The 17,210-nt window shown below is 42.6% G+C and overlaps 1 protein-coding gene across 8 annotated transcripts in view; it reads left to right on the top strand.

Moving 5' to 3' along the window:
- LOC123746609 (SPRY domain-containing protein 3) overlaps nt 1-13,376 on the top strand; it is a 49,272-nt gene extending 35,896 nt beyond the window's left edge. For all 8 annotated transcript variants that reach the window (XM_045728264.2, XM_045728262.2, XM_045728257.2 and 5 more), the window contains 6 exons: nt 1,663-1,810; nt 5,345-5,530; nt 5,792-5,941; nt 8,776-8,954; nt 10,437-10,692; nt 12,853-13,376. In XM_045728264.2, coding sequence (XP_045584220.1) covers nt 1,663-1,810; nt 5,345-5,530; nt 5,792-5,941; nt 8,776-8,954; nt 10,437-10,692; nt 12,853-12,987 — 1,054 coding nt within the window. In that variant the 3' untranslated portion in view covers nt 12,988-13,376. The remainder of the gene's footprint in view (nt 1-1,662; nt 1,811-5,344; nt 5,531-5,791; nt 5,942-8,775; nt 8,955-10,436; nt 10,693-12,852) is intronic.
- The last annotated feature ends 3,834 nt before the right edge of the window (nt 13,377-17,210 follow it).

The raw sequence follows: 17,210 nt of genomic DNA, 5'->3' as shown, positions 1-17,210 counted from the left end.
TCAGCAAATCGGTCCAGTCCAGTACGTGGCTAGTTTGATCTTCTCCACTCTTCGCATCTGGTCTTTTTGACATGGGTTTATCAATACTTGTATGGTGATCAGGTGGCTTCATTGATGGTGTCCCACCTGCGAGTCTTGTCTCGGCAGAAGTATGAAGTATTCTGGCATTCCTTTCGGCACGTCTTGACTTCCTAGGATGTCTTCGATTTCTGAATGGGTTGTTTTGTCCTTTCTCTCTTGGTTGTTTCAGGACCATCATCTTATGCTGAATACTGTCGCCTTGTATCGTGTGGCGCTGGTGGAGCCGCTTCAGCTTGTGTTCGGGGTGGATGTCAGTTCTGCTTCATTCCGCAAACTTTCATAGGCGTTGTTTCACCTCCGGCCTCCTCATGCGTTGCCTGAGCCATCCTGGTCATTGGACCAAGTGCTCTCTTTTCTCTCTTCTCCTTGGTTTGTGGTGGCCCCTTTGGTTCAGGACTATTCATCTAAGGCTCTTTTCTTGTTGGCATTGTCCTCTGGGGGGTTGGGTTGGGAAGCTTCATGCTCTCCTCCGGCACAGGGATTTCTGCTCTTTCTGTCCTGGTGGTCGTTTTGGTCATTTGCAGCCGTCTCCTTCTTTTCTGGTGAAGAATGAGACTGCTGCTTTCTGGAAGGGTCCTTGGGTTGTTGATGCCCTGTTGATTCGGCCGGGGGTGCATCATGTTTTGTGTCCAGTTGAGGTTCTTCGTCGTTTCTTGCATGCCACGGCCTCTGTGGCAGGGGATGCGCTGTGGGTTGATCCAGTTTTCCCTTTTCCTCTGTTTCAGGGCTCGGGTCTCTCAGGTCGTCCGCAGAATTATTTGGTCCGGCCAGCCTGCAGTCTATCCCCGTGCCCATGACGTTTGTAAGATCACGGCTTTGGTTGCTGATTTTGGTAATATGTCCTAGACTGACATTCGGGCACGGGGCTTTTGGAAGTCGAACAGGGTGCTGACTGCACGGTACTGCGATAATGTTCTGGGCCCTTTTCGGGCATGTGTAACCTTGGGTCGCAAGTTGCAGCCAGTTGTCTCGACTTTGAGTTAAGAAGTGAGTGGCGGCTGCCTCCTGGGTAAGTCCCTCTTTTCCTTTATCTTTGGTTAGGTAGCTCCGGGGAGCCGGAGGGGCTCTCTACAAAAAACAGTGTTGAATGTAATGAAACTCCATTTTCTGGGTGAAACCGGGAGGCTTCCTGGCAACCCTCCCACCCTCCGGTCGGCGGTTTTTCGCATTTTTTATATTCAGTCTCTGAACTGGGGTTGGGTAGCCAGCACGGGAGGTCTGGTCTGGGTCTTTTCCCTCCCGAGGAAGGGGAAGTTGCGCAGACAGCAGCGCGGCGGCTGTGGTAACATCATGCTTATTTGCTTGTTTTCTGATTGGGGAATTCTGCTTGCTTGTTCAGTTTTCAGTTTGCAATGTCTAGGCCTTCTAGGTAGGCCTAGAACTCCATCAATTGACTGTTGCCACGGTTTAATATATACAAACATCAGCCCAGTATATCTCTGGGGAGCCTCCAGGTCTCACCCAGAAAATGGTGTTTCATTACATTCAATGCTGGGTTTTTTTGTTTAACATTGTTCCTGCAGTTTGTTTTGTGTCATGTTTTTTCCTTATTATGGGCACTGAAGCTGTGTTATTTTTCAGGCTGTACCAAGCTCGCCCCAGAGGTGTTGTATTTGGGCCCAGGTGTGGTGCTGGTGATAGGATGGGGTGTGGTGTCAAGTATGACCAGTTATCACCAGAGAGTGATCCTTCATCCGTCCCAGTATTTTTTACAAAAAATGGAAAAGAGGTAAGTCATATTTTCTGAGGGGAGCCCCATTGACATCCTGGAGCTATTGGACTGATATTACCTATACAGTACAGTATTAGTCTGGGGCTTCAGTCATATGGAGTTCTTATGCCTACGGGGAATTGCGAGCCAGAGCCTGGTTTTCTCAGAGAGACGAAGGAAGCAATGGCCTATGAAAACTCCACACTTTGTGGGTATGTTTATGTCTGCCATCGACTGGGGTTAGGCACCCAGAAAGGTAGGTGCCCCAAAACAGACCCCAACTGGTAGAAAAGTACAACCCAAGACAAAACAAGAGCCCAAGAACTTCCTCCAAGAAAAATAAAGTTACAAGCAAATTATCATCAATTCGACGTGCCACTCTTTGGGTTGATGTTATCTACCCAAAAATTCATACATACATACATATGTATATTATGTATTCATGAGGGGCCTCCCCACTTCCCTCCCACCCCTTCCCACCAGTGTGTCGACAGTAGACCGCCAGTTCGTCAACTGAAGCTGGTTGGGGCTGAAGTCTACTCTGGCTGTCATTTCCTGTCTGGATTTTGCCACTAGTGGTTGTGCTCGATATATGTTGGGACATTGGCCAGAAGTGCTGGTACTTTGGCCTGCATGCACTTAGGGTTATCTTCCCTAGCCATGCTGTAAGTACATCTCTTGGGTCTCAGGGTTATCTTCCCTGGGGCTTTCAGGTTTTCACTCTCATAGGGGTTGCTGTTGCTTGACATCAGTCTCGCCCTTGGGGTCAGTGGTGGTCTTGGTGCTTTCGTTTCGCCCTGGGTAGGGAATGTTTGTAGCTGGTTGGGGTGCACAGTGCTGCTCAACTCGCATACAACCGACTGCCGTGGCTCACTCTCTAGCCTCCAATTGTTGTGGTGCAATTTCGGGGTTTCTTTTCATTCTTGGCTCTTTCAGGACTGACATCTTATGCCAAATACTGTTGTCTCTTATCGTGCAGTGTTGATGGAGCCGCTTCAGCTTGCGTTTGGAATGGATCTCATCTCCTCTCTCATCTTCATCTCCATTCCATAAGCTTTCTAGTGCATTTTCCACCTCCAGCATGCACATGCGCCCCCTGAGCCGTCCTGGTCTTTGGATCGTGTGCTCTCTTTTACCCCTCAGTTTGTTGTAGCCCCGTCGGTCCAAGATTGTTTTCATAAGGCTTTGTTTTTGTTGGCTTTGGTCTCTGGGGTCAGGTTGGTGAGCTTCATGCTCTCCTTTGGCTCAAGGGTTTCTGTTCTTTCAGTCCTGGTGGACGTTTTGTTTGTTTGCAGCCATCTCCTTCTTCTCTGGCGAAGAATGAGACAGCAGGCTTCCAGAGGAGTCCATGGGTTATTGATGCTTGGTTGGTCAGGCCAGGGGTGCATTGTGTCTTGAGTCTGGTTGCTGCTTTATGACATTACCTGGGTTGATCCAGTATCCCTTGTTTCCTGTTCCAGGGCTCGGGTCTCTCAGGTTGTCCGCAGGATTATCAAGTCTAGCCAGCCTGTGATCTACCCTCGTGCCCATGATGTTCAGAAGTTTGCGGCTCTTGCAGCTGTGTTTGGGAACATGTCTTGGGCTGACATTCGGGCATGGGGGTTTTGGCATTCGAACAGGGTCCTGCCCGCCCATTATCTTGTTAACGTTCTGGGCCCCTCAGCAGTCTTGTGAGGCCTTGGGCAGTTGGTTGCAGCCAGTTGTCCTGTTTTTGTCTTGAGGCATGCGGTGCTGTCGCCTCCCGGGAAAGTCCCTCTTTTACTTATTTTTGGGTATCTAGCTCCAGGGAGCCGACGGTCAATCAATTCATTGGTCAATCAAGACAGCATAAAAAAACAGCATTGAATGTAATGAAACACCATTTTCTGGGTGAGCCCTGGAGGCTCCCTGGCACCCTCCCTCCCTCCCTCCAGCCGGTGGATTTTGTTCCGTTTGATCAGTCTCTGAACTGGTGGTCTAGCGACCAGCTTGGTAAGGCGGGGGCTTCCCCCTCCCCTGCCCCCATCCAAGGGAGTGGGGGGAGTGCAAACAAGCGGAGCATCGGGTTGATGATGATTTGCTTGTTACCTTGTTTTTCTTGGGGGTGGAAGGAGTTCTTGGGCTTTGTTCTGTCCTGGATTGCACTTTTCAACCAGTTGGGGTCTGTTTTGGGATGCCTATCTTTCTGGGTGCCTAACCCCTGTCAATGGCAGACATGAATATACTCTCAAAGTGTGGAGTTTTCATAGGGCATTGCTCCCTTCATCTCTCTCAGGGAACCAGGTTCTGGTTCATGGTTCCTGATAGGCATAAGAACTCCATATGACTGAAGCCCCAGACTGATATAGCTAATATCACTCTGATGGCTCCAGGGAGTCTCAAAGACTCGCCCAGAAAATGATGTTTCTCCTTCGGTGGTTATAATAGGAGCTGCCTCGTATGGGCCAATAGGCCTGCTGCAGTTCTCATTACTACTATCCCCTACATCTGACTTTCCTCCTCAGCTCTCTCTTGCCTATTTAATGCCTGTCCCTACCTGTCCTCATCACAATCGACTTGAGAATGGTCCAGGACGGACTGAAACGTCGTCGTCCCTTCAATTTCTAGTGTGTGGTCTGGTCAACATGTTTCATTACATTCAACGCTGTTGTTTTTTTTTTATGCCATCTTTTTAAGCCATCTAGGGAGCCGGTCGGCCGAGCGGACAGCACACTGGACTTGTGATCCTGTGGTCCTGGGTTCGATCCCGGGCACCGGCGAGAAACAATGGGCAGAGTTTCTTTCACCCTATGCCCCTGTTACCTAGCAGTAAAATAGGTACCTGGGTGTTAGTCAGCTGTCACGGGCTGCTTCCTGGGGGTGGAGGCCTGGTCGAGGACCGGGCCGCGGGGACACTAAAGCCCCGAAATCATCTCGAGAAAACCTCAAGATAACCAAGATCTAGATTGACCAATAATTACAGCATTACTATTTCTCTATATGATAATTCCTCAGCCTCATGTCAATAAATTATATTATTATGACCAAGCCCTTGTCCAACAAGTTGCAAATCACATTGCGGAGTAGAAAAGTCGGCAACTTTCTGAGACGTTCAGCCGTATGCAGCGGGACCTGTTCACTTCAATTAAAATATGCCAAAGAATTGAATAGAAATAACAGAGGACACAGAAGATTAAAGAATCTGTAATAGATTTACTGTATTACTGCAAGATGGCAACTTGTTATTTTTAAACCAAAATGTTTGTTCAGGCAGTGTAATTATGGCCTATATTAGAAAATTTTTCCTTGTCTATTTTTCTATATTAAATTACGTTTTTTGAAGCTCTGAAATATATTTATTTTTGGATACTTTTAAAAAATTAAAGTCCTAAGAGGTAGTGTAGGATTGTCAAATTATATCCTAAAAGGGTTTAACGTAGCAATTCTGGATGGTGTCTTGTAAAAAAAGATAAAATATAATGAATATAATGTTTGGGTGAATAGACCTGCATTCCAAAGACATTATAACTGCAGCTGTGCAACAGATAACTCAATACATTAATACACTACAGTAATTCCTAATTCTGATTGTAGGTTGGTACAGTTATGGTACGTGTCCCACCGGGAGGCTTGTATCCTTGTGTGGGTCTGGCTGCTGCCGGAGATGCTGTTAGACTATCACCTCAGCTCCTGTGGCCTCCTGATGAAGATACACACATGTCTGTAGATTCTATGGAGGAAGAATGGCTTAGACTTCATGATATTAGACTAAATGGACAGGTGAGAAATTTTAAAATAATGTTTTATTCTTTGCATACTTAAATAGTAACTAGCAATATGAATTTACTATTTTCTTAAATAATTTATCTTTATTAAATGTAGACTAAGGCACCCGTTGGGCATTGCCTTCAGGTGTTATAACCTGTAAATACATCTCAAATGTTATTGCATATATTCCCATATCATTATCAATAATGGTATTGAATGATTTGTAAATCTTGTTGGGATGATATATGATGTTAACTATTGTGTATGTGGTAGATGTTGGAATACTGTGGCCGAGGCAAGAGTCTGGTGGATGTTGGCCTTGCTCAAGCCCGTGCTCCACTCAACACAACTTCACATTATTTTGAAATGGAAATTGTTGATCCAGGGCGTTCAGGTTACATCACCATTGGATTGACTAAGAAGGTATGTGTGGCCAAATGCTGTATTTTGCTTTGAGATTAATATTATTTCTAATGTTTATGTATTAACACCGCTTAACCTTAATATCATGCCGAGCTTCTGGGACCCATGCTGACCTTTCTGTAGTCAAGACCATAATCTGACTCTCTGAGGCGAGGAGAAATTGAGGATCGAAGCTCGATCATAAACTTAACACTTTGGCGTGCCCCGCTCGCCACCTTTCAACTGTGCGATTTGGGTCCCAGAGTTTCACGGGAGCGCTCATTAATTCTGAAAAGTGTATACTCTCTTCAACTTTGTCACCTTAATTCTCGTCCTACGAGATTAAATTTGGTATCATTGTGTTCGCAATAGAATTTTCTACAGCACTAAATGCATATAAACTCCAAAAGCCCAGCTAATTACCCGCAGCAAACAGAGAAAGTGCGAACGAGTTACCCAAGAGCGCGCAAAAGCGATAAAATGTGTTCACTCTTTTCACTCTGGTCACCTCAATTTCGTCTTTCATTTTGGTATCAATGGGTTCGCAATAGAATTCTCTAGAGGAACATTAGCATATAAAATAAAAAACCTGGTCACCCGCCACCCGCCGACGAGTTGAAGACGGGCCACGCGTTAACCGCGAGTGAGCGCCCAGACGCCTTCCAGCTACACTCCCAATTCCTGCCCACAAATGTTTAGTATTTAGTATTTTAGTATATGTAGTATTATAGTTTAGTATTTTTTGTGTAGTAGTTGTACATCACATAAGCATTGTAGATAGCCATTTGCACAAAATAGATGGTCATTTTCTTCTTCCATTTGTGAGTTTTCCTTATGAAGTGATAATATTTGATCATTTGGTCAAAGTGATCAACACCTTTCATGTTTGTATTGTAGTCACAGATTGCATTCGGCTTATCTTGAGGTTATCTTGAGATGATTTCGGGGCTTTTTAGTGTCCCCGCGGCCCGGTCCTCGACCAGGCCTCCACCCCCAGGAAGCAGCCCGTGACAGCTGACTAACACCCAGGTACCTATTTTACTGCTAGGTAACAGGGGCATAGGGTGAAAGAAACTTTGCCCATTGTTTCTCGCCGGCGCCTGGGATCGAACCCAGGACCACAGGATCACAAGTCCAGCGTGCTGTCCGCTCGGCCGACCGGCTCCCCTTGTTGACAGTTACCAAACAGTCCCCAAAAAATTGGATAAAAACCTGATTTTTGGCAATTATTTTAGTGGATGACGCAATGCTGCGTCATCCCCGAGATTACCGACAGTAAACGGATGACGCAATGCTGCGTCATGCCCGGACTAAAGTGTTAACACTTTCGCACTCCTGGCATGCGCACCGCAAACTTAGAGGTTTGCAAACTCGCCCGACGCTCGCCCGACGCTCGCCCGACATGCGGGCGAGCGCTCAGCGACACCGAAATGTGTATACTCGTTTAAGTTTTCTCACCTTAATTCTCATGCTACGTCGTTCGTTTTGGTATCATTGTGTTCGCAATTAAATTCCCTGCAGGGGTATATGCATATACTGTAATGTCCAAAAGCCCGGCGTTACTCTCCACAGCAAAGCCTAAAGTTACCCATGAACGAGCACCAATTTGCGCACAGCGGCCTAATGTGTATACTCGTTCAGTTTGATAACATCAATTTTTGTCTTACGTCTTTCATTTTGGTATCAAATTGTTCGCAATATAAAGGCGCGTATTTTAAAACTATTCCCATAATAATAGAGCAATAACTGGAATTTTAACAAATATTTTAAGTTTGGATGCTCATCATCACAAAATTATTTATATCTTTCCTGTGTTCTGACATAAATTTTCATGTTACATCTTTCATTTAGGTATCAAATTGTTCGCAATCAAAAGGCGAGCATTTTAAAACTAGTCCCATAATAATAGCACAATAATTAGAATTTTAACAAATATTTTAAAATTTTGCCAAAAATGTATTTATAATCTTTCAAGTGTTCTGACATAAAGTTTCATGTTACATCTTTCATTTTGGTGTCAAATTGTGTGCAATTTAAAGGCGCTCATTTTGAAACTATCCCAAAGTCGATCGGATAAAAAATGAATTTTATACAAATATTTTATTGTTAGACTCAAATAGTGTCACAAGATAGGACTCGGGAGAAAAATTGGTGACGCATTAAGTGTCATGAGATAGGAAGAGTTAAACTAGAGAATAAGCCTCATGTTGTTGAGGGTTATCACCCATATTTCTGGATAACCAATATGTCCATGGTTTACAAAGTGAAAACAAGCCATTCATGACTTGTTTTCCTGGAGCTCCAAGATTCTTATTGGCATGTCCCAATCCATCTTAGGTTCCCATCAGCACCCTTCTGATGCACACACTATTCCTGATGCAACCCATCAGGAATAGAGGGTGCACAGACATATTTCTTGTCTTGATTGGAACCAGTGGGAAACAATTTGTTTCCTTTGATTTGATGATGTCCATTTTGTCAAATTTGGAAAGTTTTGTGGGTCTCTTAAATTGATTAGTTCTGACGTAGAACAGTTCAGCCTTGAGCTCCTGTTGTCCCAACTTGTCTCCCTTCCCAGCCCTTAAACCGAAGAATGGCTGCATCTTGGGTTTCTCAGGCTAATTTTCTGTTATCAGGTGACAGAAGTCCTTCTCACCATAAATAGCATTTGTTGACCCGGCGGGCACTTCTAGTTGTTTATGGCACTCTGTCATTCTTCCTGTGTGTTCTTCTCCTGTACATATATTCTCATTTTTACTTTTATTGTGGAATTGCTTGGCATAGGGATAGTTAACTTCCTTTGATCAATTATGAATGAGGCATTTCTATTTAATAGTATTGTCCGGTCTTTTCAGGAGTATCCCAAAAATCGCCACCCAGGGTGGAACAGAGGAAGCATCGCCTATCATGCAGATGATGGGAGAGTCTTCACCGGGAGCACTGTGGGTTCTTTATTTGGACCTCGTTGCCACAAGGGAGACGTTATGGGATGTGGCATAATTTTTCCAAGAGATTACGTCTCCAATTATGATAGGTAAATAAATAGTTTGAAAAATTATATTTAAAGATTCATACTGTGTATTATTGAAAAATTATAATGCTTTACATGTTTTAGAATGTTTAAATTTACATTATGGTTAAAATATTTGCATTATATAATCATTCTTTTGCTTGGTCTTAAAAATTTTCTAATTTCTGTTAAATATATACAGTACATCTGTTTATTTCTGGGTTGCATACAGTATTTTATTCTGCTGTTCCCTGAGGTATGATATGCTATGTGATCTAGCCAGGGTCAGGAAATTGGGCTGCACAACACACTAATGTCACAAGAAACAAACATTTCAATCTATTCTTGTAGGGTAATTAAAAATACTAGAGATTCACTGGAGACTAATAAATCCATCCAAGAGGGACAGACAGAAGTTCATTCATGAAATTCAGAGCCTTTCTTATCCTCCTTCCCTCTTTGATAACACAAGTGACTGCTTAGGGAGTGTTGCTGTTAATTAGTTGGCCGACTTTCCCAGACAACACCTCCAGGCATTCACCCATGGACTACTTCAATTAATGTTTTTTTCATGGGTGAGAGGGTATCTTCTTCTTGAGGTTATCTTGAGATGATTTCGGGGCTTAGCATCCCTGCGGTCTGGTCCTCGACCAAGCCTCCTTTTTGTTACACATCCCCAGGAAACAGCCCGTAGCAGCTGTCTAACTCCCAGGTACCTATTTTCTACTAGGTGAACAGAGGCAGCAGGGTGAAAGAAACTCTGCCCCGTTTGTTTCCACCTCCGCCAGGGATTGAACCCAGAACCTTAGGACTACGAATCCCAAACGCTGTCCACTCAGCCGTCAGGTTCCTGTCCCGTATCCAGTGGGTACATCCCGTTGTCCAGACAAACTTGGTTTTTCAGCCAAGTTTGGCCCTACTGGTTTGGAAAGTAGGCCGGTCGCTGTAGTGTATGAAGTAATAGAGATGATAATATGATTTGCTTTGCTTGATTATGGCAGGGCTGAAGTGTGTAGGAAATTATTTTGTATTGATGAGTCTCACTTTGAATGTTTTATCTTTTGTTTTCAAATATATCTTGCACCTCAAGAGTAAGAAACTGGGTAATGATGATGATGATGACAGTGTTGACTTGCATTATTCTATACACTTGCTATGGTGTTATTGGTATGCTTGTTAGTCTATACACTTTAGGGCGCCTGACAGCTGGATGGACAGCGCTTCGGATTCGTAGTCCTGAGGTCCCGGATTCGATCCCGGTGGAGGCAGAGACAAATGAGGAAAATGTTTCTTTCACCCTGATGCCCCTGTTACCTAGCAGTAAATAGGTACCTGGGAGTTAGACAGCTGCTACAGGCTGCTTCCTGGGGGGGTGTAACAAAAAGGAGGCCTGGTCGAGGACCGGGCCGCGGAGACACTAAGCCCCGAAATCATCTCAAGATAACCTCAAGATGGTATACACTTCATAAACATTTACTACAAAAATCTTATACAAATGTTCCACAGTGAAGGCGGAAGCATGGAAGAAGAGAGCCCCGAGCCATTGGAATGCGATGACCTGTTAGAGCACATACTGCAGTATCAACAAGCTGCACTTCCACCACCTCTCTCACCACACTACCTTCACCGACACCACCACAACCACATCCTTGCCACTGACTCTGAGGAAGATGACGACGATGATGAAGAGGAGGAGGAGGAGGAGGAGGAAGATGACTCCATACAACCACCTCATCAACACCCTGTTGGTGGAAAAGTGCAGGTGTGAATTTATTATATTATCTCTGTAAGAAAGAAACCTTTAGGGTTCAGCTCCCTTTTCTTTTTCTAGGTATCTGCACGTGGATGCCATATGATTTTAACTCCCATGTGACCACTTTCAAACCTGTTATGGCATCAGGGGGATCATTACCTCTTGGCAGTATCTCATTAACCCTTGTATGGCGCCGGGCTATTTAGCATGTGTCACCCACAGGCGCATACAAAAAAATAAAAAATTATTTTTTCTTTTAAACCTGTTAATTTGTGTACACTGATCATGGGAAAAAATAAAAAAAAAACTCGTAAGTGGCATATATTGCCCGCTATAGGGTGGGGAAGTCTGGCAAAAAATAGGCGCTGACTCAGCGTGCGTCCCAGACGGTCTGTTGCTCTCCAGCTGTCAGGCCGGAGTTGCCACAAAGAGATAATTACCTAATTACAGTATTTCAATGTCTCTGATTGATTTTTCATAGTTTTTTGCTGTAATATTATTCAATAGTGTGTAGTATGATATATTTGTATAATAAAATGAGTGAATCATCGCTGTACTCAAAAATATGGTGTGCATATTGTTGATTCAATTATGTTCATCAAACAGTGAACAAATACTTTGTCGGTTATTACACTATATACACAGGTTATATTTGTATTAGTATTTGCATGTTTTGTTCACCATAACGAACCACTAAGTTGCAGTTATGAGTCAAAAAGTAACGAGGAGTGACCGCCACACACCAACCAGCCACTCGCTGCCACTCACTCCCTCAACACCTCACTCGCCCACATTCTCCTCCCACCATACTGTTTTTGCTTTTATTCACTATATACAGACTTTATATATAAGTATCTACATTCGTGTTCACCATAACGAACCACTAAGTTGGTATGCTGAGTGGCAGTGGCAGCCTGCCACTGGCTGCTACTTCCTCCCTCCTTCAAGTCACTTGACTCACCCACATTCTCCTCCCACAATACTGTTTTTGCTTTTATTCACTATGTACAGACGTTATATATAAGTATCTACATTCGTGTTCACCACAACGAACCACTAAGTTGGTATGCTGAGTGGCAGTGGCAGCCCGCCACTGGCTGCCACTCCCTCCCTCCCTCACCTCACCTGACTTGCCACTAAAGTATTCTCCTCCCACCGTACTGTTTTTGCTTTTATATACAGACGTTATATATAAGTATTTACATGTTTTGTTCACCATAACTGTATATCTAAGCTTGTATACTGAGTAAAGGCACAAAGACGTAGCTACTCACACAGTCAGCTGGTGGCGGCCGCCCTCAAGGCCAGACGCACTATTATTTCTCCTCCAACAATATTGTTTGTGGTGTTATTACGCTATATACACATTAAATATAAGTATCTACCTGTTTTAATTCACCATACCTGTACATATAACCTGTACAAGTAAGCTACGGCTGCCCAAAGACCGTAGTGGCCACCAGTAAACAACATGATAAGTCGTGCAGACGACGCACCTCCCTCACCAAAATGGCTCCCAACCTACTCCTCTTGCTGTTATTACACTCTATACACATGTTATATTTAAGTATCTACATTTGTGTTCACCATAGCGAACCACTAAGCTGGTATGGTGAGTGCAGTCAATAAAAGGTGGCCACACACAGTCAGAAGACGACGCCACCACCCTCCCTCCCACAGCATTACTCCTCCCTCCATGGAGCACAGTGCTAAATATCACCACAATCCTGCTATTATCAGAATCCTGGTCAGTTTTATCACAGTCAGGGGTCTTCTGTAATACTATCATTGCTAAATAATAGCATGATCATATATATTATGGCATTTGTAGGGGATGCTGTGGTCACAAGCTGAACAGCGGTGCTGTGAGCTCGTGCTGTGTGCGTCAGCCTTGGTGGCTTGCTCAATACTGAAGCTCTCACACCCAAGAATGTTGGCCTGGATATTTTTTCTAGGTGGCATCTGGCAACTATCGGTCGTGGCTGCACTATAGCTGCCCCTATCCCAGACGGGGCGTTTAAATTATAGCGCTAGACACGAAATCATATATATATGATGTGCGTGGTTTCGGTTTTGTCACTGAAATCATATATATATGATTTGCGCGGTTTAAGGGTTAAAATTTTATTTTTATTTAATAAAATCACTTATCTTTTAATTATTTTCCAGGTATTCTTTACACGAAATGGACAGATGATTGGTCGAAGAGAAGTCGCACTGCCTAAAGGTGGCTTCTTCCCAAGCATCAGTATGGGCAGCGTAAATGAGCGGGTCAGAGTTGACCTACGCCCCTTGACCGGCTAGATGTTATGTTAAAACCCGATACTTGTTATAAACCAATCTATTAATGACATGTAGCACCAATTTGTAATGCCATATCATGAATTCTTTCAAAATGCCTCATTTAGAATAATAATTATGTATTTGTGAAATATGATTAGTTAGGAACTGGCATTGAAAAAAAAAAAACATTCGTTGTGAAGAATATGTTACCATTTTGATGATAAGGCTGTATTATATTCAGTATGGAATGTACTTGCACTTTCTTTCTAATATGGTTGCTGATTTTATCTCTGTTGGCTTTGCTAGTCACCTTATACACCCATTATTGAGATGAAATTAAGTTATTTTAATGATAAAAGAAAGTAACAAACTAAGTACATTACTTATTAAATACATCATTTCCTAAAACACTTCAATTTTTTTCTTTAGTAATTCCAAAACGTTACCTGACTATTTGTAATGCAACTTAAAAAACCACAGATTTTTGACAATAATTAATAATCATAGTACTTCCATAGTTACACAGAACTTGAGCACAAGTGTTTTTACGTGTTGTGTGTTAGGCAGTACTACCCACCAAGTGTTTGTACATGCGTGTGTGTGTGTGTGTGTGTGTGTGTGTGTGTGAGTGTGTGTGTGTGTGTGTGTGTGTGTGTGTGTGTGTGTGTGTGTGTGTGTGTGTGTGTGTGTGTTAGGTAGTACTACTCACCAAGTGTTGGAACATGTTGTGTGTTAGGTAGTACTACCCACCAAGTGTTGGAACATGTTGTGTGTTAGGCAGTACTACCCACCATGTGTTTGTACATGCGTGTGTGTGTGTGTGTGTGTGTTAGGTAGTACTACCCACCAAGTGTTGGAATATGTTTTGTGTTAGGCAGTATAGCATGACAAATAATTTAACATACAAAGTTTGAAAATGTTGTGATGATAGAAATATAAACGTAAATATGTAAGTGTGCCTTCAGTACAGCTTACTTTTAAATCACGACCAACCTTTATATCTGTGTATATTTACGATGCCTCTCATAAGAAAGCCTCCAGGAGACACCTGTTTAACAATATCTTTCAAGCCTGCTATATACCCATTCCCTTCCAAGGTTTTTTCCAGTTGTAATCTTCATTTTCCCTTCCTAGGTATTAACTGTCTGCCCACTGTTAACACCACCTGCTTCACTCATGGAAACTTTCCATGTAATCCTCTTATCCATTTTCATAGTGTTCCCTTTCCCCTCTCATTCATCACTATCTTCAAATGACCAAGTCATGCATAGTGTTCCCCTCTCTCATTCATCACCATCTTGACATAACCAAGTTATTGCATAATGTTCCTTCCCACTTACTCTAAAATCTCATATTGTTGGGCATTTTTCTGCTATCTCTTATCTATATACTTCACTCTCGCTTATTTTGACATGCATTAACACTTGGATTCCATAAATACAATAAGCCTGCATGTTTGTGAAGCCATTGGTGGTTCTTTTGTGTGCCCTTTCATGAACTGCAGTGATGTATTGGTGGAGGCCACCTGCAGGTATTTTGCCATGCTAGGTTATAGGTTTGGACTAGTGTTCAAAGGTCATGCTTGTGATTTGTCTCCTTTTCCCCAAGTAGCCTGTTACACATTGCTAGTTGTCCTCCCTGCTATGCCACATGTATACTGAAGAAACATTGGGCAAGTGTATACAGTAATTACACTTTACATTCAACACTGTGTGTTTTTTCTTTGGGTGCATTCACATCTCTATGCTGTGGAAAATAAGTGCTCCACCAATAAGCGAATGATTTTGATCATTTGGGGATCAGTGCTTTTATCACTTGTCCAAGTTCCATATGAACATGTTGGCCATAGTTCATTGGGTTTTCCCTCTCCCCAACCTTTACCTCCAGGAAGACTATTGGTATGTGCCAAGTTACTTAAGGTTCGGGAATTTTCTGACATTATGCTCGGGAATCATCGAGCGTCTTCTCCACTGGTCCTGTGAAATATGTTGTTCTAAAGATTTCTAATTTATTGGTAGGAGAGAGAATAGTGCAATTTGGAGGGATTTGATTCTCATGAAGGCTTGATCCCTCTTTCCTGGTGTCTACCATTCTTTATGCTCGGTTATGTTGATTCGACACTACCTCAAGTCCTCCCATCACATTATGTCTGACTACTACTTCGTTATCTATCACACTGTCATTCCCTGAACTAAAGCTTGTGTACCTTGGCTCTTACACAGAATGGTTAAATTCAGTAAGCCATATGCTTACCTTTGATATTCACATATTTGATAATTATAATGCCTCCTCCTCGGCTACATCTTTTGTTGAGATCTGCCCAAGGCTTTTATACGACCAAGTCTTTGTAGGACCAACCAAGTCTTTGCAGATAGGTACTGTATTTACCAAAAATCCCTCTTCTGCATTGACAGTGCGTAGTGTTGAGCCGACTGTGTTCCCATTAGTTCTCAATCAGCTTCCAGTTAGCACATCACTTCTCTCAGGTGAGTCCCCTTGGTTTTATATTTAGTTTTCTATGAATATTTTTAAATTTGGTTCATGTGTACTGATTATATTTTGGGGAAGCCAATTGCAGTAACTTGGAAATATGGCTGTTGAGTACTTAAAAAAGTACCTTTCTGAGCTGTGCTATTTGGTTATTCCAAATAAGTCGTTTTCTTTCCCCTTGCTCTTGTTTCCAGCATGATTGTGTGTGCGGGAGGAAGACTGTAAGGTGCTGTAGGTCTGGGAACTGTGTTGTGACAGTGAGAGTGAGTGCCATCTGCGAGGTTGACTGGCAGGTAGTAGGCCGTTAGCTGGAGATCTTGTTTAATAATCGCATATGATTGTGTGATATTTTTTAAAATGTACATGTTAAGTCATTTCAGGCAGGGTTGAGCTTCTCTAACTAATTTAATGTAACAACCATGTTAACCATGTCATCTGCCTGACTGACTGTCATGGTTCTTGTCTAGCGGATATGGCCGCTCTTGCCGTACTAGGCAACTGAGTGGCTCGGATTGGAAAGTGCCTTTTATATTTACTCAATGTCATATTTTGACTTGAAGTATAAAGTTTACTTCCTCTTCCTGGCAACTTTTGTCATCTATCATGGTAACTTTAGCAGTTGTCTTTCATTACAACTTCCATGGCAATCTTTATGGCAGCCTTAATGGCATCCTTCATGGTTATCTTTATGGCATCATTCATGGCAATCTTCATGGTATTTTTCATGGTATTATTGATGGCACCCTTCATGGCAACCTTCATGGTATCATTCATGGCAACCTTCACGGTATCCTTTATGGCATCATTTATTGTAATTTTCACTGCATCTTTATTTTTAATGTTCATGGAATAATACATTTAGTACTCAGCCGTGTCTTATATTCCAGTTAATTTCAAGTCACTGAGTTCTCATTTTCTTATAGACCTTTTAAAATGTCTTCACGAATGTTTCTTCTCTTTCCAGTTAGTGCACGAAGCTGCTGCTGCTTTGTTAATTCACATCTCGGGTTTCCTTCTCTTTTTTGAGAGACTAAATTTTGTAATCTTAGTCTGTCATCACCAGTTTTATGAAGCATTAAATATTCTCAAGAATTATTTTGTGAAAGATTATAAAGAAAGTTTTCGTGATAAGCTACTTTAGCATTATGGAAATGGATAGAGAAGGATTACGAAAGATGACTGAAGACCGTACATTGTTGTTAGAAGTTGTACAAATTAGTGCAAGTTTGTAAAGCTGTGAGTAAGTGAAGGGAGTACTATGTTAGCTTGCATATATCTATCATTACAACACACTCCATTTGTTTACAGTGGCTGATAGCTTTTCAAGAGGCTATGATACACTTATACTGTAGTGCACCGGTTTCATATCACAGTCTAACTTGATGAAAAACAGTGATAGGTTATAGCAGTGTGTCTTTAGCTTGTACTGAGGGTTATTGTTTTAAACAGTTTCAAGACTATTTCATCATTCATATTGAAGCTCAAATGAATTAGCATGCCCCCCCCCTCCCCCCCTCACTAGGTTTGGTACTATCAAACCTTAAGCTAAACACACCAGGCCTTTGAGACTGCCAGAAGCAAAACATAATCTAGCTTACCCTACCAAGCAAGATAGATCATTGGAATCGCAGATTGGTCCAAAATTAGGAAAAAACAAACACCGGAAAGCATAGGTGCAACAAAACAACTGACTGCTTGCAGGAAATTAGGCACTCATAGTAGAGTTGGCTTCATTTTTGACTCGCAATCAGGGA

The sequence above is a fragment of the Procambarus clarkii genome, chromosome 90, assembly GCF_040958095.1.
Source record: "Procambarus clarkii isolate CNS0578487 chromosome 90, FALCON_Pclarkii_2.0, whole genome shotgun sequence".
Classification (NCBI taxonomy): Eukaryota; Metazoa; Arthropoda; class Malacostraca; order Decapoda; family Cambaridae; genus Procambarus; species Procambarus clarkii.
Note: the sequence above shows the minus strand (reverse complement) of the source record. Positions and strands in the feature narration are given on the sequence as shown.